The following is a 23,321-nucleotide window of genomic DNA, read 5'->3' as shown; positions in this document are numbered from 1 at the left end:
GTTCATGTCAGTGCTGCATTTATCTACCAAAGAAAGGGTCATTTATCTGAATAATACTCTGTTCTGCACAATTTCTTCTTTAATCATCTTTTTAAAAAATGTACAGAAAAAATAACATCAGGCAGATTTTGAATATGGTTTTCTGCAATACATGGATTTTTCTCCAAAGCATAACCAGCTCTTCTCATGGTATACATTAGTTAAGTTCACAAAACATACTAAACCTGATTACTGTACTGAATTAAATTATTTTTGTTGGTGTGCACAGTTTGCAGAACTATGAGTTAACAAAGTGGATGGAGTTCACATCATAGTAAATAATTAAGGAAAACCTAATTAAGAGTGAGGCTAATAAAGCTTAGGCTGTGATTTAGGTACATCTCCGCAGTATGTACTATTTCACCTGGGGGACGATATTTTTGAAACTTTCTTTGCCAAAAATAGAGAAGACCAAAGAAGACCCTATTTTGAATTAAAACACTGCAACAGTTCATACCGAAGTTATTTTTAAATGTTTATTACTCTGCTTCCAGAAGGTGTACCACAAGGAAACAAAGATGTAAATGTAATACAATCTCAAGGTGAACATTAAGAGAATTGAATTTAATCACAACCTAAATAAATAAATAAACTGGGGGCACTTGAGTAGAAAATAATAAAAGATGCAAATATGAACATCAATCTGGACGTTTGGGGAGGATTGGTCAATTGCAATACCATTATTCTACTCCAATCATGTTGTGTAAGAGAGGATGGAAAATTTTAAAGAAAGGGAAGACATGCAATATTATTATACATCTTTCTAGCACAGTCCAAAACAGCTTAGTGCATTCCAGGGGTGAAATCCAGCAGGTTCTGACAGGTTCTGGAGAACCAGTAGCAGAAATTTTGAGTAGTTTGGAGAACCGGCAAATACCACCACTGGCTGGCCCCAGAGTGGGGTGGGAATGGAGATTTTGCAATATCCTTCCCCCAGGAGTGGGGAGAGAATGGGGATTTTGCAGTATCCTTCCCCTGGAGTGGGGAGGGAATGGGGATTTTGCAGTATCCTTCCCCTGGAGTGGGGTGGGAATGGAGATTTTGCAGTATCCTTCCCCTGGAGTGGGGTGGGAATGGGGATTTTGCAGTATCCTTCCCCTGGAGTGAGGTGGGAATGGAGATTTTGCAGTATCCTTCCCCTGCCATGCCCACCAAACCACACCACGCCCACCAAGCCATGCCCACAGAACTGGTAGTAAAAAAATTTAGATTTCACCACTGGTGCATGCTAACAATTGAACATGTGAAAGCGATAAGATGCACAGTCCTATAGTTGGGTTACACTGTTGAAGAAGCCGCCAAGTTGCATGATTTAGTTTAACTTTCCTTCAACTATTTTTTCCCCAGGTTTTACCTTAGGGGTGCAGCAGTTACATCCAGCTCTTATTCAGAGACCCTATGGGTAAGTGGAACTTTTCTTTTTAACTGTGTTAACAACCAATCTGGGTTTGAATTCACAAAGCATCGAAGAAAGAGGAAACAAGCTCTAGATTACAAAACCCATGGTAGTATGGCTACAGCATCTCAAACAAGAATTCCTGGTCCTCACTTAGAATATGAAGCAAACTTTTGGAAAACTTTCTTGGATTGGGTGATTTATTTGTTTATTTGTTCATTCGATTTGTATGGCTGCCTATCTCAGCAATTGACTGTGAATAATCTTAAAATACATTAAAAACTAATTTTCTTCCTGATACAGCTCAAGGACACGGTTTCTATTTCTCTGGTTCTCTTCATTAATTCTCAACACTTCCGAGAAGTGTTACGGTGACAGATCTTCTGTAAGATTGTTCCACGATCTCCACTTTTGCTAAATTGAATTCCTTTATTTCATGAGCGTAGGTGGAAATGAAACAGAGCAGTGGTTCTTACCCTATCTTGGGAAGCAGAGCCGCTAGATTCATACATGTTTATTTATTTAATCAAATAAAAAAAATTGAGAGTTAGACATTATACTAAGCTCTCATATGTTTTGTTATTTATTTAGATAGAATGAATGTGTAATGTATAACCAGTAGTTGTGTGACTTATGCTTAAGATTTAATGAGTTGTGTGCACCCATCCAGCCTTCCCATAATGCTTCCCACAGGACGAGTCTAAGATTGGATTTGATCAGAGCCTAAAATCATAGTTTAATTATTGTTTATTTGAATGAACCATGGTTGACTGGATTTATACAGGAAAAAATAAATAAACCCATTCACATTATGGCTTAGCTTTTAATGCCCACATATCTCATGCAAAATGATTGCATTCACATAAAATGCTAACTCTTAAGGTGGCTTGTTCTACTTTAGCCTAACATGTTACATCCTCCCAACATGAAAAACCTAACCGATTGATGTTTTTTCAGCCAACTCATACCTTAGCCTGACCTGTGAACCCATGCATTTGAACTTCTCTTATCTCTGGAGTTGAAACAATCCTTTATAAGATTCTCTGAGATTGTGTTTCTTATGGACTACAAGACCTTAGGCAAGTCTCTTGCCCAAGGTCCTTGTCCCATAGGACTGTGGTGTCTCTGGGCTTGAGGCACCTAAAGACCTCTTACAAGGACATGCCGTGTGAGTTTTATATAAAACCCAACAAAAGCTTTGTTGTTTGTTTGTTTGAGTTCTAATTTAAATGGTGCCGATGCAGGAGGCCTTGGCAGCGGGTTGCATCTCATTGCTTTGGGCCCCATGTGACAATTCCAGGCCAGAGAACAAATTGCATTCAGATAGTAAATCTAATATTCAGTGAAAAGAAACATTAGGTCAAAAATTGATTCTGGACAGATGTTATACAGGACTTGAGGAGTTTATAGAAATCAGCTATTGTCTCCACTTTTCAATAGAATATCCCAGTTCCCTTTGGTCTAAAGCATCCTCTTTTTATACATCTAATAGGATCTGGCAGCTGCTTTGGAAAAGCCAAGAGTGCTTAGAGACAACAATAGCAACTGTCATCCTAACTTCATTTAACTGTTTAATGATTGATGTAATTCTCTGAATCGCTTCTCTTTAGCTCTCCAGCACTGCATTTCTGAAAATGGAAGCTTGTGGGTATTTGTGTGTCTTTTAAAGAATTTGGGAAAATTCGGTTCTCTTGGGGAGGGGTGGGGGGGGAGAAAAAACTTTGGAAGGCTGATGGTTTAAGAAACAATGGACCATTTTTTTCTTTGCCAAGAGGAATTAATATTTAATCTCCTCCGTGTCTCCCCCCCTTCCCTCCTCCAGAAACCCACACATTGACTGTCTTTAGAGCTTCCCTCTCCAACTTTCCTGCTCTGGATTATTCAACTCTTCTGAGTTTATGATTCCAGTGGTGGTGGTGTTTTTTTGCTCTCTTCTTGCTGGTCTGGTGGCGACATAATAGGGAATTAATAGGGAGCCATGATGGCACAATGCTTAGAACAGAGTATTGCAGGCTAACTCTGCTCACAGCTAGGAGTTTGACCAGCTCAAGGTTGACTCGGCCTTCTCTCCTTCTTAAATTGGTAAAATGAGGACCCAGATTGTTGGGGGCGATATGCTGACTCTGTAAATGGCTTAGAGAGTGCCGTAAAGCATGATGAAGCAGTGTACAAGTCTAAGGGCTATTACTATTGCTAATATCTTTATGGTTTCTGTAGAGGGTTCAAACAAGTTTTTCTACACCATTGTTAATGCTAATATTGGAATCCTCCTTTTATTCTGGAATAAAAGTAAGAAATATTTTTTTCTTATTCTTAATAACCAAGTGTGTGTCTTCTTATTGTTAGCAGCAGCAGCATTTTTGTTCATTAAAGTCTCTTGCAACCTAGAACTAAGGAGAAATTTCCTGACAATGAAAACAATAAGTGGAACAACTTGCCTCCCTCCAAAGCTGGAGGTTTTTAAGAAGAGATTGGACAACCATTTGTTTGAAATGGCATAGGGTTTCCTGCTTGAACAGGAGGTTGGACTAGAAGACCTCCAAGGACCCTTCCAACTCTTGTTATTCTGTTATGGTGAAAAGGTTGTCGAAAATTATAACAAGAGCTCTGTTCAATTAGAATAGAATAGAATAGAATAGAATAGAATAGAATAGAATAGAATAGAATAACAGAGTTGGAAGGGACCTTGGAGGTCTTCTAGTCCAACCCCCTGCCCAGGCAGGAAACCCTACATCACTTCAGACAAATGGTTATCCAACATCTTCTTAAAAACTTCCAGTGTTGGAGCATTCACAACTTCTGCAGGCAAATTGTTCCACTTATTGTTCTCACTGTCAGGAAAATTCTTCTTAGTTCTAAGTTGCTTCTGTCCTTGATTAGTTTCCATCCATTGCTTCTTGTCCTGCCTTCAGGTGCTTTGGAGAATAGCTTGACTCCCTCTTCTGTGTGGCAGCCTTTTAGATATTGGGAGACTGCTATCATGTCACCCTTAATCCTTCTTTTCATTAAACTAGACATACCCAGTTCCTGCAACCGTTCTTCATATGTTTTAGCCTCCAGTCCCCTAATCATCTTTGTTGCTCTTCTTGGTGCTTTCACTTGGTGCTTTCTGTAGCTGTGTTTTTGATAGCCACATTTCTCAATTGTTGATGTTTCCTAATTCTACAGTTCCTCTGAAGAAGCCTCGATAGGCATTTGCACAATGACTTTGCGATGTCGAATCCTGACCTGTCTATGAATATGTGCTTTAAATTTATAGTGCCCAGAAAAAAAGAGGAACAGTAAGGGGCTATGAATATGAATCTTGCATTTGTTTAAAACTTCATTTTAGAGCCGCTTTTTATGGCATGTTTCTTATTATGGCAATAATAAGAATTGGCTCAGTCCCAATTTTGAGGGCTTTGGTTATATAGCTGATGAAGCAGCAGTGGCAAGAGGGACCTGCAGAGTAAGAATTGTAGCAAGAGGGGAAAATACAGGTCAAAAGTCACTGTAATTTCCAGTCTACCCTGAAATCATCTAGAAATCAGGTGCTGCAGGTGGATTTGTTGGTGGGCAAACATAGAAAAGGGGAGAGTGTTTGATGTTGGTGAGAAGAGTACTTACAGAGGTAGCTTGCATGACCGGAAAAACTTGGGGAATATTGTAGAAGACCTAAACTCTATTTAATGAAAATAGTGCAAATCTATTCTCCATCAGCAAGAGTGGGATGAATAGGCTAACCTTCCCTTCCTTGTATGACCTCCATGGGTAAAAGCAAAGATGGCATCATGGAGAGCTTCTTCATAACTTTGAAGGCTGAAGATTCATCACCTCCAATCCCATTCAGAGTCTCCAGTGATGACGAAGAGTAGCTTGCTTACTTCCTGGATCTGAGAGTTTCTGTAACTGGACAATCTAGTTAACATTTGCAAACAGCTTTTTCTTTCCCTTCCTGCAAGCATTTTGAATCTGTTTGGTGAGTCTCAGTCTCTCTCTCTCTCTCCCTCTCTCTCTCTTTCCCTCCCTCCCTCCCTAGACTTACGTTCGCAATTGAGCCCAATTTTTCTATTGCTAAGCAAGACAGTTGTTAAGTGAGTTTTGCCTGGTTTTACAGCCTTTCTTGCCATAGTCGTTAAGTGAATCACTGCAATTGTTAAGTTAGTAACACGGTTGTTAAGTGAACCTGGCCTCCAAATTGACTTTGCTTGTCAAAATTGCAAAAGGTGAGCACGTGACCTCGAGACACTGCATCCGTACATGCCAGTTGCCCAATGTCTGAATTTTGATGACATGACTGTGGCGATGGTGCAACGTCCTTAAGTGTGAAAACACCATTGTAATTTCAGACGCTCATTAAATGAACGGTTGTAAGACAAGGACTATGTTGTATATATTTTTGCAACTGAACCCAGGATACATTTCGTTAAAAGAGTCTGCCTTTTGCTTTTTCCATCAGGAAAATAGTATTTAACTTGGTTACAGCAATAGAGTATGTACTGTTTCCCCGAAAATAAGACTGGGTCTTATATTAATTTTTGCTCCAAAAGGGCTTATTTTCTGGTTAGGTCGTATTTTGGGGGAAATACAGTACTAAATGCATCCATCTGGCTGACAATCTTAACTGGGGCTTATTTTGGGGGTACGGCTTATATTACGAGCATCTTGAAAAATCGTGCTAGGGCTTATTTTCCGGTTGGGTCTTATTTTCAGGGAAACAGGGTAGCTTGACGTGTAAGTTCTTTAAACTAGGATCTTCCATGTTCTTTGTAGCGTACCATACAAACCAATTCCAGTGTAGACCTCCATATTATATATTACCACTTTAAAATGCAGTCATTTGTGAGAGTCCGAGAAGAGCAGCACCTTTCTAGCAAGATTCTATGTTTAACTGTACTGTATACAAGCTACGACTGAATGGACTATGTGGTGAATAGCTCTACCGCTGCTCCTTGTTTCTAATGATTAATGGTATGACAATGTGATAAGGGTGACTCTGAGCAAAGAGCAGGCGTAACCGTTGCGTAACCATAACAATCATTTCCTTCAATAGCAGCTTTCATTAGCTCCAACGTATACTTTGAACGTAAATAAATAAAGCAATAATCAAGCTTTCTTTACAACACCCTGGAGAATAGAATCAGGCGGTCATGCAAATCCTGCCCCATCGGCTGAATGAATCCCAGAAATCCCATTCATAACTGGACTTCCAGCATACTGCAGAAAGTTGGACAGGGTGATCATTGTGGTTCCTTTCATTTCTATGACTATGTGCATCTTCAGAGTGCCAAGAGTGACTTGAATTTAATTTGTCCCATTTCTAGGTCACTCAACTCTCAGACAACTCTTCCTTGGAAGCTTTCAAAGCACACAGAGACTCCTGTACGCTAGTCATTGCGGCCACCCCAAAGGATTAAATAACAGGGCAGCCAACCTAAGCTATTCTTTCAGAAGGCTTCTTGCCATGAAACCTCCCAAGGAAGACAGGGAGAAAAGGGATTGAGGAGGATGAAGACTTTGGAAAAATAGCTGAGTTGAATCCCTGAAGATTGGCTGGGCTGCCCTGACAGATGGCTTTAAGATAAGAAGAGCCATTTTAGCTGAGGGCAGAAAAGGAACAGCCGAGGGGAAGAACTTACATAAGAAAAATGTGACAAGTAACTACCAATAGCTGTATTCCCCCCCCCCCCCAAATGGTGTGATTCCTTTTTAAAGCTGTCCTACTTTTTAAGAACCGTATATAGTAGTAAATAGATTGTGCAGTGCTTCAGATAAGTTTCCAAAAAGGTGCTTTGTTTGGAGCATATGGGGACCAAACACAGCACCTGTCTGCATCTTCTTAAGTCAGCTGTAGGATTGCACAGCTGCCAGGTGATTCCAGGAAAAAAGTCCAGCTACTATAACAAGTTGCAGACCGATACTACATTTGCATTCCTGTGGGATCGAATCTGAAAATCCATAGTAGCAAATTCTTCTTCTTCTTCTTGTGCCATATCCGTCATTGGATGTTGGCGATCATGTTGGCAATCCTATTTTTATCAACAGCTGCACGAAAAAGTTTTGTTGAGTTTTGTCCAAACCAGCCCCTTAAATTTTGGAGCCATGACATTCTTCTTCTGCCTGGACCTCGTTCTTTCAGTCTTTCTTTGGAGGATTAAGTGAAGGATGCTGTATTTTTCTGGGTGTCGCATCACATGTCCAAAATATTCTAACTTTCGCTTTTTTATTGGTTTTGATGATTTCCCTTGGCTTTCCCAGGCAGCTTATCACCTCCTCATTTCTGATTTGGTCAACCCAACTTATACGTAACAGCCGCCTGTAAATCCACATTTCAAATGCTTCGAGTCTCTTCAAGTGGTTTTCTGTCAGAGACCAACTCTCCACTTCGTAGAGCAGGATAGAAAAGATGCAGCATCTGACAAGCCTGATTATCAATCTTAGGCTTATGTCGTGACTGCAGAAGACCTTTTTCATTCTTTCATTGAAGAATGCTGTTTGAACTTTCTCTATCCATGTCTTTACTTCACTGATCAGGTCCCAGCTTTCATGTAAATTAGAACTGAGGTACTTGATCCTTTCAAATTTTTCTAGTGGTATTCCTTCCGAAGTTATCGGTGGTAAATTAGTGGGTTGTTTGCTGATGACCACGGTCTTGGTTTTAGAGTAGCAGCAGTAGTAGTAGTAGTAGCAGTAGTAGTAGCAGCAGCAGCAAATACCATAATATATTTATTCACTGAAAAAAAGCTTCTCCACCCTTCACTTCACTGGATGACACAGGATGACAATTCATCACTTGATGCTTTTTTTTTAATCGCATCCAACTACAATACACTTACCATAGCAGAAATTACATCTGTCCCTTGATCTTTTTTCTCCCAGTTTCTTTTTCATCTCTTTGTCCCTACTTCCAAGCACCATTTGGCTTCAAGTGCGAGTAGACCCAGCTAAAGCAGCTGCCAGGATGTATTTGCACATGATTGCACAGATTGTTCAGTGTGAACAACAGTCAGCCTAAATAAGGCAATCCTAGAACATGCTGAGAATTCATACATGGTTGTGGACAGATCTTTCTGCTCACAGGTTCAAGATTAGGGTGTCAGGGTTTTGACGGATGCCCTAATTAAATCATGAGTCTCGAGCCAAGCTTCAAAAGAAATCCAGTTATTTATTAGGAGCTTCATGTTGGCATGTTCCCAAGTGAAGCCAGCTCTGACCCTATGTAATTTACGCTCCAATTATGACCCTGTTTCCCCCCTCCCCCCAGGGTGTGTCATCAATCACATTCGCAATGGAGCAATTTCACGGGTTGTAGAGGTCACTCCCCTTGGCTGCTGTAGGTAACCCTGGGATACAGCCTTGAGAGAGATAAGTGTGGAATGTTGCTGCTGTGCCATTTCGCCGGTTTCCCATCCCCCCCGGCCTATGGCAACTCGAGAGCAGGCCAGGGATGCTTTGCGAGTTGACATAGGTATTGAAAAGGGAAACAAATGCCCTTTGAAGGAAAAGTGCACCAGCCTTCACCTGGAGCTTATCACTTGTGGATAGGCTTGGACATATAGGTAGACCTCAACATACAATCACAATTAAGCCCAAAGGTCATTTTCCACCCCCAAAAAAAGCAATTGGACTTTGTTGGAAAAACAAAGTCCAGTTGCTATGAAGGTTCTCAGCCATCCAGGACATGGTTGTCCAAAAAAATGCTTTTTCCAGAGGCAACTAGGAGCCTTGGTAGTACAGTGGTCTAAAGCACCCTGTTATTAAGACCAGCTGCCTGCAATTACTGCAGGTTCGAATCTCGCCAGGCTCAAGGTTGACTCAGCCTTCCATCCTTTCTAAGGTAGGTAAATTGAGGACCCAGTTGTGGGGGCAATAAGCTGACTTTGTATAAATATACAAAAGGATGAAGGCTATTGCTTAGCACATTGTAAGCCACCCTGAGTCTCCGGAGAAGGGTGGCATATAAATCAAATTAAAACAAAACAAAAAAACTAGGCTTTCTGTTTTTTCTTTGAAGACATTTTCGCTTCTCATCCAACAAGCTTCTTCAGTGCAAAGGAAAAAACACCTTTGGGACAAAGCCCAGTTGCCTTTTGGGGGAAAAAAAAGCACCTTTGAGACAACGATGACCTGGATGACTGACAATCTCCATAGACAACTGAGCCCAAAATTTCTGTGGCTACACAAGACAGTTGAGTTTTGCCCTATTTTACAACCATTCTTGCCACAGTTGTCAAATGAATCATTGATCTGGCTTCCCCGTTGACTTTGCTCGTCAGAAGGTTGCAAAAAGGCGATCACATAACCCTGTCATAAATACATGCCAGGGAACTGGCATCCAAATTTTGACCATGTGACCATGGGGATGCTTCAGTGATTGTAAGTGTGAAAAATGGTCATAAGTTTTTTTTTTCCAGTGCCGTTGTAACTTTGAACAGTCACTAAACAAATGGTTGTAAGTTGAGGAGTACCTATATTCTTGTAAGGGAGCTTAGCATGTTCTAGAAATGATTTGTGACTTCCTTCTTGGATGTGTTTTGACTTTCCAGTTGAGCCAACAAGCTTGGAGTTCCCAGGCAATCTTCTTTTCAAGTACTAACTGCGTCTTTCCTTTTTCTTCTTAAACTGCTTCTTAGGTCAGCCAACATTGGCTAAATATGCCCACCTTTTCAAGTACATTTGTCCATATATACACTTACAAGTTTACTCTCCTAGCATGTAATTAAGGATTCTTGCAACTTTTTTTCTATTCCTGTATGCAGAAAACTTCAGTGCATGAATAAGAATTGTTCAGGCATATATTTATGTCTGTATAAGAGACGAAGTGGCTCAGTGGCTAAGATTCTGAGCTTGTTGATTGAAAGGTCGGCAGTTCAGCAGTTCGAATCCCTAATGCCGCGTAACAGGGTGAGCTCCCGTTACTTGTCCCAGCTTCTGCCAACCTAGCAGTTTGAAAGCACGTAAAAAACGCAAGTAGAAAAATAGGGACCACCTTTGGTGGGAAGGTAACAGCGTTCCGTGCGCCTTTGGCATTTAGTCATGCCGGCCACATGACCACGGAGACGTCTTCGGACAGCACTGGCTCTTCGGCTTTGAAACGGAGATGGGCACCGCCCCCTAGGAGTTGGGAATGACTAACACATATGCGCGAGGGGAACTTTTATCTTTAAGAGTGTGCACATAGCCACAAATACCCATACATATGCCTTTCAGCAATTACCTTTCTAGATTTTAGACAACCACTTCCCCGATCAAAACCATCCCAGCTTCCCCTTGGGCCACTTGACGGTGTTTGTTATAAATTATTTATTGGTTGCTGAGAGATGAATGGAGTCAAGAAAGCGGGGGATATATCATTAGTATGGATCATTTGGATCAGTAAACAAGAATTTCGCCACATTCTGTTCCAGCAGTGGTTTAATTGTGAGAAATGCAGATTGGCAAGGCCCGTGCCATTTGCTTGAGCAATCTCGGTTACTATGGTGCCTTTTTTTCCTAGCAAAGCATCAAACATTCCCTTAGCAACATAGGCTTGGCTACGGGCTCTATTCTTGCCAGTTGAGACAATTGGTAATACATAGGCTTCAACATTAAACCAACATTCCTTGAACTCCCCTTCTTCAGTCTAGCAAAAAAAAAAAAGATCAAAATTTCTAAGCATTGTATGGTTACAGATCTTTTAAAACAACCGTTAAAACAAATTTGCTAAAGCGATGTTTTTCGTGCGTGTGCATGTATGTATAAGGAAGGAACCAGATTTTGTCTCTTCCGAGTCTACTTACTCATCCCATTAAACGGATATAACTCTTCTCTTTTGGAAGTCCCTCCGATGCTTGTTTTCAAACAAGGGCTCAACACATTCATGATTCCAAAGAAAGACAAATGTGTGTGTAAAGGCGGAGAGCTTAGTTGACAGATCAGGGTGGTTGCAATGGCTGGATCTTTTTGTCAGTTGGTAGATTTATTTGCTGCATAAAGTGATATTGTTGTTTTATCATTAATCAGTAGGAAATAGAAATACTGGAAATGGAGCTCTTAACTTTGTTGTTAGTTGCGAAGTCGTGTCCGACCCATCGCGACCCCATGGACAACATTCCTCCAGGCCTTCCTCCATCCTCTGGAGTCCATTTAAACTCATGCCGACTGCTTTAGTGACTCCATCCAGCCACCTCGTTCTCTGTCGACCTGTTCTTCTTTTGTCCTCAATCTTTCCCAGCATTAGGCTCTCCTCCAGTGAGTCCTTCCTTCTCATTAGGTGGCCAAAGTATATGAGTTTCATCTTCAGGATCTGGCCTTCTAAAGAGTAGTCAGGGTTGATCTCCTCTAGGACTGACCAGTTTGATTGCCTCGCAGTCCAAGGGACTCGCAGGAGTCTTCTCCAGCACCATAGTTCAAAGGCCTCAATTCTTTGGCGTTCAGCCTTTCTTATGTTCCAACTTTCACAGCCATACATGCAACTGGGAAAACCATAGCCTTGACTATATGCACTTTTGTTGGCAGGGTGATGTCTCTGCTTTTTAGAATGTTGTCTAGATTTGCCATAGCTTTCCTCCACAGGAGCAAGCGTCTTTTAATTTCTTGGCTGCAGTCCCCATCTGCGGTGATCTTGGAGCCCAGGAAAATAAAATCTGTCACTACCTCCATTTCTTCCCCATCTATTTGCCAGAGGGCCGGATGCCATGATTTTAGTTTTCTTAATATTGAGTTTCAAGCCAACTTTTGCACTCTCCTTCTTCACCAGCATCAAGAGACTCTTCAGTCCCTCTTCACTTTCTGCCATTAGAGTGGTATCATCTGCATATCTGAGGTTGTTGATATTTCTCCTGGCAATCTTAATTCCAACTTTTGATTCATTTAGCCCCGCCTTTCTCATGATGTGCTCTGCATATAAATTAAATAGGCAGGCTGACAGTATACAGCCTTGCCGGACTCCTTTCCCAATTTTGAACCAATCAGTGGTTCCGTGTCCAGTCCTCACTGTTACTTCTTGACCCACATATAGGCAAGAGACAAATAAGATGATCTGGTACTCCCATCTCTTTAAGAGCTTGCCACAATTTGTTGTGATCCACACAATCAAAGTCTTTAGCATAGTCAATGAAGCAGAAGTAGATGTTTTTCTGGAACTCCCTAGCTTTCTCCATGATCCAGCATATGTTGACAATTTGATCTTTAGTTCCTTTGCCTCTTCGAAATCCTGCCTGTACTTCTCGTAGTTCTCAATCCACATACTGCTAGAGCCTAGCTTGTAGGATTTTAAGCATAACCTTACTAGCATGTGAAATGAGTGCAATGGTGTGATAGTTTGAACATTCTTTGGCATTGCCTTTCTTTGGAATTGGAATGTAAACTGACCTTCATATCTCCAATTTTCTTGAAGAGATCTCTGGTCCTCCCTATTCTATTGTTTTCTTCTATTTCTTTGCACTGTTCATTTAAGAATGCATTCTTATCTCTTCTAGCTATTCTCTGGAATTCTGCATTCAACTGGGTGCATCTTTCTCTTTCTCCATTGCCTTTAGCTTCCATTCTTTCCTCAGCTATTTGCAAAGCTTTCTCAGACAGCCGTTTTGGTTTCCTGCATTTTTTTTCCTTTGGGATGGTTTTAGTTGCTACCTCTTAGCTCTTAACTAGGTAAATTCTGAGGAGAGTAGGAAGTTGGCCCCCATAGCAATTTCCATACACTTATTAGCTCCTTGTAGATTCTGGTTACATGTTAGGAAGAAGCTTACTTAAGAATAGTGTGATGATGAAGCCAATTACTAACAATGGGGCCCTTCTTTCTTTCATTAGATACCTTCAAGCAAAGGCTGTACAATCATTTTCCAGAAATGCTTTTATTTGGATTCTTGTAGTGATCAGGGACTTGGACTTGATCATGTTGCTACCTTATTCCAACTATGATTCCACAAAAACCAACTACAGTATTTTAAGTTGCTTTTCCTAATTGCTGCATGTGTTGGGCTCTATCATCCCATTCTCCATTGTGGGTGGAGACAGCAGCCAGGATGGGTTGTGCCCGTCTGCTAAGCTGATAGACTGAGCCCGTCAAAGTTGTTAAGTCCCGCCCTTGTCACTGGGCAGACCCAGCTTTTGGCTCAGTCTGTCAGCCTAGACAGGCGTGTGGGACTGTTCCTCTGGCTAGTTTTCTCTCTTTATTGGTATCTAATTCTTTCTCGATACGTATTTAGTGCGGATTTACTGGTTTTTCGACTTGGATTGTGACCTGGATTGCCTTGGATTCCCCTTAATTATATAGATAGTGAGTTCTCCACCCCAGTGACTGGCTTTGCTAGTTATCTGGGGTGGGTTTGTTCTTCTTTCTTCTTTCGGTCTTATTTAAGCCTTGGGAGGTTTTTTTCTGGGTATTTGTGGAGCTTTACGCCCCCGTTTGTGTTCATTTGGCCGCTATATTCAGCAACGCCTAAATCGGCGTTTGCGGAGTTTTCGCGCTCCCACTTTTATCTCCCGATCGCCATTTTGTATTCCTGCCGGCCGTTGCTAAATTCTTCGCTCCCGAGTCATCTTGCCTTACTATTTGCAGCTTCCAAGTGGAATCGGCTAGCGGAGCCTCGTTCCCTCATCACGAGCCTGCAAGCGGAGCCGCCGTTAGTTTAAAGTGGATTGCGGGCCGTGGAGCGCCTTGAGCACTGACGCCCGGTTTTGGCGCGAAGAGGCTTTTTGAAGAGCGTCGGCTTGCCGCTTTCCCCTGTCATTATACCAGCTGTTTAGCGCCGAAGGGGAGGAGAGAGGAGTTGGTGGGGCTTCGCGCCCCCCCCCAATTGTATCAGCGTCAGTGCCGCCGGGGGGAGAACGCTTTAAATTGGAGAGTTTTGCGATCTTCTGGTGAGCCTCTCTAACAACTTTATTAGTGGAGTTTTCGCGCCCCCTTTATTGGCCCGGTCATTTGCCTCTGTGTGGCCTTATTGAAAGGTGGAGCTTCGCGCCCCCCCCCCCATCTCTACCCGGGAGACAGTCTGTGACAATTCTGCTGGTGGAGCTTCGCGCCCCCCCCCCTCCATTCTGAACTGTCCTTATAGCTGCTGTCTGAACGAGCCAGTTAGTTTAAGGGGAGTTTTTACGCTCCCCGTTCCAGCTGTCCGGTCAAGGACCTCTTGACTTCGGTCTGTACCTCTTAACAACAGTTCCTTCCTTTGTGACTCTCCTAACAACAGGAGTTTATTTGGCATTGTCACAGCTAGTAGCTTCCCTGCTTTCTATCATGCCCAAAGCTTCGCACAAATCAAAGCATGGCCGCAGGGCAGGGCGCTCAGATAGCCCTCATTATGAAAGGGCTTCCCCTCCCAGGCGAGACATCGAGCATGTCTCCTCTAAACAAGTGGGGGCGGATCCAGCAAAAGCTCGTCATAAATCGGCTTCTCATTCACTACCATCTCGTGCAGAGGCCCGCAGGGATAAAGTTCTTCAAAAGATCTGCGCTAAGGCTAGTAGGCAGCATCCATCAGCCAAGGAGTCCGCTACGACAGCTCCTCACGCTGCTTCAGCCCAGGATTCTGGGGCGCAAGCTGACCAACTTTCTCTTCAGGACTGCCCTGCTGTTATTCAGACTGCCGATCTCTGGGGTTCTTCCACGGCCCCTGCTCTGGAAGCCCCGGTGGGGCCTTCCCCTCCGACTTTGTCTTCATCGGATGTGACCAACTCAGCATCTGCACATCCCTCAACAACCGTTCCTGAGGCAGGGGCGGCGCTGCCTATTAATTTCTGGTCTCCTGAGCGAATCCAGCAACTCATATCAACTACGGTTCAACAGTCATTGGCAGCTCAAGTGCGACCAACCAGCAGGGCGGCTTCAGTTCAGTCTGACGCGTTGCTGTCCCGGATGGATGTCGAGCAGGACGATGTCCTTTCAATAGCCGCCCCTGATTCTCCGGTTTCATCCCTGGAGAGCCGTGCATCATTGCTGGCTGATGAGGAATCTCAGGAGTTGGAGCTTTCCGAGGACGAGGACCTTCCCCCTGACCAACCGGCCTTTACGGGCTTGTTTCCCCAGTCCTTATTCAAATCTCTGCTTCACAAAGCCATTAATACGGCTCAGCTCAGCTCTCCCTCCCCGTCGCCAGATACGTCAGGTACGGCTAAGGGGGCTCTCAACCCCCTTTTTGCGGAACCATCCAGGCCGGTAGACACCATTCCTACCCCTCCATTGTTCCTCGATGTGATTCGGAAGCAGTGGGCCTCACCTAGTTCGACACCGGCGCCTACAGCATTTGACCGACGTAACTTCAACGTCGCTGCGGATCTTACCTCCCTTCTTCAGGTCCCGTCCGTGGATTCTCCGGTGGCCGCTCTCTTACCGCATACTGCTGTTCCCGGTGACCCAGCTGAAGGCCTGCGCCCGGAGGAACGCCGGGCGGAGCAGGTGTTGCAACGAGCCCATCAGGGCGCGGCTTGGGCCATTCGAGCGGCTTCTACAGCATCTTTCTTTAATCGTACAACGCTCCTATGGCTCCGTCATCTCCAGGAATCTTTATCCACAGAGGATGCCCGGGTGAAACAGGAACTGAATAAAATTATCGCCGCAACACAATTCTCAGCGGACGCTTCCCTCACTGCTGCTCGGTTTGCTGCCAAGTCCCTCGCTTCTTCCGTTACGGCTCGCCGCTTGGTCTGGCTCCGCCATTGGCAGGCCGATGCCAGGCATAAATGGCGCCTGGCGTCGGTTCCATTTGCCGGCTCTAAACTGTTTGGAGAACCCCTTGAGCCTTTTTTGACCGAGACCAAGGACAAACGGAAGATCCTTCCAGCTGTTTTCCGTAGGGGGGAACCGAGATTCCATCCATATCCGTCTCGGCCTCTTCCTCGTTCGTATGAGGGTGCTAACCATCCCTCTTCTTTCTTGAGGCCTCAAGGGAGTTATCAATCTAGACAGCGGGGCTTTCAGGACAGGGCGTCGAGAGGTAGGAATTTGGTTTCAAAGCGGCCCTTTCGAGGGGGAGGAGGTCGTTTCTCCAGACGCCGTCGCTAACTGCACTTTGGATCCTCCTATAGGGGGCAGATTGGCCCTCTTTGCCCCTGTTTGGGAGGATTCCACTTCCGATAACTGGGTCCTGGCCACCATTCGATCTGGCTTGGCCATTGAGTTTCTCTCCCCTCCTCCGATGTCCTTTGTACGCTGTCCGCTTTCCACCAACATCGAGAAACGATCCCTTATGGACTTGGCGGTTCAGCATCTCCTTTCAATCAGGGCTATCCAACCGGTTCCCGAGATTGAACAGGGAACGGGATTCTATTCCCGGCTTTTTCTAGTGCCGAAGTCATCGGGGGGGTGGAGACCTATCCTGGACCTCAAGCGTTTAAACCGGTACGTCGCTTATCGGAAGTTTAAGATGCAGTCTTTGAAGTCCATTCTCGACGGTGTTCGGAGGGGCGATCTCCTCTCTTCCATAGACCTCACTGAGGCCTACCTCCATATCCCCATCTTGCCGTCCCATCGTAGGTTCCTGCGGTTCTGCTACGGGGGACGCCATTTCCAGTATCGGGCCTTGCCCTTTGGCCTTTCCTCTGCTCCTCGTACCTTTACGAAGGTGCTGGCGGCTTTAGCAGCATCCCTTAGGGCTAAATCAATCCGTCTTCACTGCTATTTGGACGATATTTTAATTCTGTCGTCCACCCAGCGGCAGGCTTCTTCTGACCTGCAACTGGTTATCCAGACCTTAGCGGCCCATGGTTTTTCTATTAACTTAGAGAAGAGCCATCTTGTCCCGTCCACTCGTTTGCTCCATCTGGGAACTCTAATTGATTCGGTGGAGGGGAGGGTCTATCTTTCACATGACCGCCAGGACAGTTTGCGGGTCCTTATTAATAAGGTTGTCCGGACCAGAGCGGTGTCTCCCCTCGTCTTGTCCCAGCTATTGGGCAAGATGATTTCCGCCATCTCGATAGTTCCCTGGGCCCAACTGCACTTAAGGGAGCTGCAATGGTTCCTTTTGCCGTTGCAGAAAGCGGGCAGAAGCACTTCTTCCACTTCACTTCCCATTCCCAGTAAGGTACTCAGGTCCCTTAGGTGGTGGCATTCTCCGGCAATATCCAGAGGTTCTCTCTTCTTCGATCCACAGAGGGTAGTGGTGACAACGGACGCCAGCCTACAGGGCTGGGGGGCCCATTGCCTGGATCACGTCGCTCAGGGTACTTGGACCAGCACGGACGCCCGACGGTCAATCAACTGGCTGGAACTACGGGCGGTATACCTAGCGCTTCGAGCCTTTCATCGCCTCATCTCAAGATCTCACGTCCTGGTCCTCACGGACAACATCACGGCAAAAGCCCATATCAATCGCCAGGGGGGCACGCGGTCCCTTTCTCTGATGTCGGAAGCGCTGAGGTTGGGACTCTGGTCGGAAATCCACCTGGCCTCCTTACGTGCAGAGCACATCTCCGGCGTCGCCAATATACAAGCAGACTGGCTCAGTCGCCAACGCCTGGACCATGCGGAATGGCATCTTCATCCGCGCATATTCCATCAAATCGCCTCTCACTTCGGTGCGCCTGTGATAGACCTCTTTGCCACTTCGCACAATGCTCAGCTCCCGCGCTTCATCTCGCGGTACCCGTCGCCTCAGGCGGAGGCTGTTGACGCCCTCCGCTCCCCATGGCCCCCGGGACTCCTATATGCGTTCCCTCCGATCCCGCTACTATCCCGTGTGATTCGCAAGCTGTTATTGGAACGGGCGGAGATTGTTCTAGTGGCGCCGCATTGGCCTCGCAGACCGTGGTTCGCGGACCTAGTGTCATTGTCAATAGCCCCTCCCTGGCAGCTTCCTCAGCCAGCAGACGCTCTGACTCAAGGGGCTATACTGCATCCCGACCTGCAGTGGCTTCGTCTGACCGCCTGGCGGTTGAGCGGCACACACTAAGTGAGGCCAATGTCCCGGCAGACGTGATAAACATCATCCAGGCTTCCCGGAGACCTTCTACGGAGCGAATCTATTCAGCCACCTGGAGGGCTTTTTGTACGTGGTGTGATAGGAATGGGGTTCCCCCACTCCAGGCCTCGATTGTCAATGTACTGGTCTTTCTACGAGAGGGTTTTTCTAACGGGCTTTCTCCTAACACGTTGCGAAGGCAGGTAGCAGCTATCTCCTCGGTTCTGACATTTGGGTCGTTGTCTTCTTTGGCCCAACACCCTTTGATTCACCGTTTTTTGCGGGGCGCTACCAATTTGCGTCCTCCAGTTCTACATAGATATCCAACCTGGGACCTTTCCATTGTCCTCAATTCTCTCACGGCTGCCCCATACGAGCCTCTGCGGACAACCAGCCTTCGGCTTTTAACGTGCAAGGTTGCCTTTCTGGTAGCGATTACCTCGGCTCGCCGCATCTCAGAGATGGCCGCCCTCTCCATCCGTGCCGACCTTTGCGTATTTCACACGGACCGTGTGGTCCTTCGACTGGACCCTACGTTTCTGCCTAAGGTCAATACCGCTTTCCACCGCATGCAGGAACTAGTCCTGCCCAACTTTTGTCCTCATCCGGCTCATAGGCTTGAGCGGCAGTGGCATAACCTAGATGTCCGGCGGGCGCTGCGTATCTACATCAAGCGAACCGCGGATCTCCGTAAAACAGAATCCCTCTTTGTTTCCTTCCTGCCGGTTTCCTTGGGTAGTAAGGTATCATCATCGACGATCGGACGATGGATCCGCCAAACAATTGCTAAGGCCTACGAGCTACGCTCCCTTCCGAGACCTCCTCGGCTGACTGCTCACTCTACCCGCAGCGCGGCGACGTCGGCGGCCTGGGCCACTCAAGCCTCTCTCCTCGAAATTTGCAGGGCGGCTACATGGACTTCGCCTTCTCCGTTCATCCAACACTATAAATTGGACAAATTTGCGTCGGCAGATGCCGCCTTTGGTCGTCGGGTGCTGCAGCAGGTTCTTCAAGGGGAGGGTGCTTCGGACCAGCCTGGTCCCTCCCTTTTGTAGGGACAGTGAACTTTGGTATGTCCCATCCTGGCTGCTGTCTCCACCCACAATGGAGAAGGGGCGTTGGTCCTACCTGAGACGCACCTTCTCGTTGGGTGGAGACAGCAGCCAGACCCCCCCTTTTTTACCAGTCTGGTCTCTATCTCTGGTCTTTCCTTTCTCACTTATTGGTGTCCCACACGCCGAGCCTGTCTTCTAGTCTTCACCAAAAGCTGGGTCTGCCCAGTGACAAGGGCGGGACTTAACAACTTTGACGGGCTCAGTCTATCAGCTTAGCAGACGGGCACAACCCATCCTGGCTGCTGTCTCCACCCAACGAGAAGGTGCGTCTCAGGTAGGACCAACGCCCCTTTTCCCTGCTAGAGTATTGATCGGTTGTGTTTCTTGAGAGATTTTGAGCGTTGTTGTCCAATACTTTAGAAATGATTAATGTAGCTTCTGTAGACAGCATTACTCATAATGGTAACTTCTTAGTGTTGCAGGTTCAAAGGAAAGCTTGCTACCAACATTTTTGATTGAACTCTGTAGTTATGTTCATTTGTTGTTGTTGTCGTTGTTATTCTAATGTGAAAGTTCTTTCTGAAGTGCAATAGACATAAAATAATGAGTGAACATTTGCTTTTTGCTATTCATTTACTCTATATAAACTGTAGAAGGTTTGCCTGTGGAGATTCTTGGTCATCCAGGTTATGGTTGTCCCAAAGGTGCTTTTTCAAGAGGCAACTGGACTTTCTGGTTTTTCTTTGAAGATATTTCGCTTCTCATCCAAGAAGCTTCTTCAGTTCTGACTGGATGGTGTAGAAGGGGTTGTAGCTCTGTGGCATGTATAAAATAGTAGATTAGGAATTCTAGAAAGTAGTGAAAAATCATAAAGCCGGTGGGCACATTTGAAATTTTCAGAAAATACTGTAGATATATTCATAAAACGATAGTTGTAGACGGCTTGCCTCTGTATAAAATCACTGCATATAGCTCTACTTCATATTTCAATCCTTATTCTTATATCTAAAAGCAGTACAAGACCCCCAAAATATCCAGAGACATAGATTAGGCTATGGGAGAGTGACTGGACCAAAGTCAGAGAGAAACTATATTAAGCTAAAAGAAAATCAATTTTCTAGGACCTAAGCACACCATCTTCAAAATGCAAAATAATCCTTTTGATCTCTTAGGCCTCCTTTTGCTCTTCAGTTTCAAGAAGAGAGTCTAATTCTCAGAGGTTCAGAGTGAGTTCAAGGAACAGCCACAAATACCAACTGTTTGCTCAACAAATCCCCCATTTTCCAGAAAATGGAAAAATACTAAAAATATTAATATTTCTAAAAATGCACATGTACACATATGTGCACAAGTTCTACACTCATCTAATTCTCTCCTTAGGAAGATTGAGTCCATGAATCTAAAAAAGAAGATTTGCTGGTGATAATAAGTGCATCTATACCAGGGGTGTCAGACTCGATTTCATTGAGGACCGCATCACGGTTGTATTTGACCTCAGGGGGTGGGAGTGGCCAGAGTGGTGATGTCACTTATGTTGGGTGCGCCTGTGGCGGCCCTTGAGCTTTGCCAGAGAAAATGGGCTCCCAAGCTCCATTTCTGGCTGCAAAGGCCTCCTGCAACCCTATGCCAGCGAAAACGGAGCTCGGGAGGACCGCAGGCCAGTCCCTCACTGTTTCCAGGGTGGCCCTGTGGGCCAGATCTAAGCACCCCACAGGCCAGATCTGGCCCGCGGGCCTTGAGTTTGACACCCCTGATCTATACCAAAGTAGAGGGACCACTAAGTGTCTTGTTTATATATCGAGGTATCATGTTACTTCTTCCAATTCCTGTAAGGTGGAAGATAATCACATAATCTTGTCCTCCTAATGTACAGCCACATAACTGATCACATGGAGAACATGTTCATACATGCCTGGGAGACTCTGTGGCCCAGGGGGACAGAAGAAGCACCGTTTTCTTAGAGGATAATGCATGCAAAGAAGCAGGTAGAAACCATTATGACATTGTAGATAAATTTGGTGGACGTGGAGGAGTCCTCTCCAGTTAGCCTTACCATTTTTTAAAAGTCCATAACTTCACTGAAATTCCCATACCCTCTTGCTGGCTGGCTTGTTTTATTGGGTTTAAGGATTAAACGTCCAGTAAATAATTTAGAAAAGGGGTGGAGTTAAGAACTGTACGACATACTTGGCACTTTGCAAAGTGCTTTGTGACTCAGAGAAAATCTGTTGTGACATTTCATACCACTAAGAGAAGTGATGGAAGCTCAGTCATGTTGTACTAGGGATATAGCCAATAGCCAGGCTTTTGATTAAAAATGAGCCACAAAACTGGTAGCCTAATGAAGCCTTGGAAGCTTAAGATAAGATGAATGGTATGAGCATATGGTTGGGCTCATCTGCTTATAAAGAAGCTTGGAGGAAAAGGGGAAGGAAAGTACCCACAGAAAGGTCCAGTTGTATGTGTCAGGCAATGTGACCTACCTGATTTAAAGTGTTTTAGATGTTTCTTAAAGTTAATGAAATAAAGTTAAGTAAATAAAGTAGAAACTGGAAGGCTGCAGAGCGCTAGCACCACTCTTACTTTCATAAATATCTCTTAGCCTTATGACGAAACTATCTTAAACCAAATAGTATTATTCATGCAGTTGTGCTTATTTGTAATGATTCTGAGGGCTGAAACAATTACTTCTTGCCATCCCTGGCAAATGAAGCCTTTTATTTAGTTTGCCACTCCAAGTTGCTCATGCTTAAACTGAAGGAATCAAATTTTCTTTCGTTGCATTACCATCAAACGTGCAGTTGGTTCAGCATTATTTTTTTCAGGCCATTGGAAGCAAGATTTGAACTCATTGTCTTAACGCAAGGCTGCTTTGTAATGGCCAACATCCAAAGCTGTGTAGTCACCACATTCTGCATTGCATGTGCTAATTGGGAAGCCTTTTGCAGAACTTTCCAGAAGGAGATATCTGGATCAAATCAGATGCTACTGAAAGACAAAATCGAAAGCCCAGTTCCATAGCTTAGAGTCCATATTCCAATATCTTGAAGGAAAAAGGAACAATGGAATATAAAGAAGGAAGGAAGGAAGGAAGGAAGGAAGGAAGGAAGGAAGGAAGGAAGGAAGGAAGGAAATAAATTACGATTAACCGCAATTAGATGTTTTGTTTGGAAGTGTACCCATTTGCTTACTCTTGAAGTAAAAGGATTGCAGGATAAGAACTTTACCTATTTGCCTTCTAGCAAATAGGTATTTTGTCCACATATATACCTCCTTGCCCAGAAAAGGTGCACCATTTGAATAGATTTCACATCCACACGAACCATTTTGTTATAGAACAGATAACATGTTCTCAAGAGCCAAAAAAAGGATTGTTGCTTTGTCAGAAAATCCATTGGTAATAAATGCCCAAAAGAATCCCAACCTTAGAAATGGAAGTTGGGATTGTACTACATGCACAAGTTGTTTTGAAAGAAGCTATAGCAACCATCAAGATAATGCACAATGAACCCACATAAAGCATCATAAAACCTAAAAAAACTTGCTAGCCAGCCAACATAAAATATTAAAATGGCAATCAAACCACTAAAAGCTATTAAAAGCACATTCCTAATAGGCTTTCTGAAAACTAAGGCAAAGTCTTTCTGATGGAGACTTCTCAGGAGTTTTTATTTTCAAAGCTGTAATACAGATATTGAAATGTGAAGATGAGATGTGAATTACAGGTAAGTATGAGCTAGAAATAGGGATGCGGTGGCTCAGTGGCTAAGACGCTGAGCTTGTCGATCTAAAGGTTGGCAGTTCAGCGGTTCGAATCCTTAGTGCCGCATAACAGGGTGAGCTCCCGTTACTTGTCCCAGCTTCTGCCAACCTAGCAGTTTGAAAACATGTAAAAAATGCAAGTAGAAAAATAGGGACCACCTTTGGTGGGAACGTAACAGCGTTCCATGCGTCTTTGGCATTTAGTCATAC

The 23,321-nt window shown here is 44.6% G+C and overlaps 2 protein-coding genes across 3 annotated transcripts in view; both read left to right on the top strand.

Annotated features, from left to right (window-relative positions):
- Window positions 1–23,321, top strand: part of RBM38 (RNA binding motif protein 38) — a 54,123-nt gene that overhangs the window by 16,127 nt on the left and 14,675 nt on the right. For both annotated transcript variants that reach the window (XM_060689609.2, XM_087889068.1), the window contains exon 3: window positions 1,387–1,441. In XM_060689609.2, the coding sequence (XP_060545592.1) occupies window positions 1,387–1,441 (55 nt within the window). The remainder of the gene's footprint in view (window positions 1–1,386; window positions 1,442–23,321) is intronic.
- Window positions 13,888–16,418, top strand: LOC148114505 (uncharacterized). The gene has a single exon (XM_087889067.1). The coding sequence runs from the start codon at window positions 14,634–14,636 to the stop codon at window positions 16,395–16,397; it is 1,764 nt and encodes a 587-aa protein (XP_087745193.1). The 5' UTR covers window positions 13,888–14,633; the 3' UTR covers window positions 16,398–16,418.

This window comes from Pantherophis guttatus, chromosome 3 (assembly GCF_059756535.1).
Source record: "Pantherophis guttatus breed Tessera chromosome 3, ASM5975653v1, whole genome shotgun sequence".
In the NCBI taxonomy this organism is placed as follows: domain Eukaryota; kingdom Metazoa; phylum Chordata; class Lepidosauria; order Squamata; family Colubridae; genus Pantherophis; species Pantherophis guttatus.
This window is presented reverse-complemented; position numbering and strand designations above follow the sequence as displayed.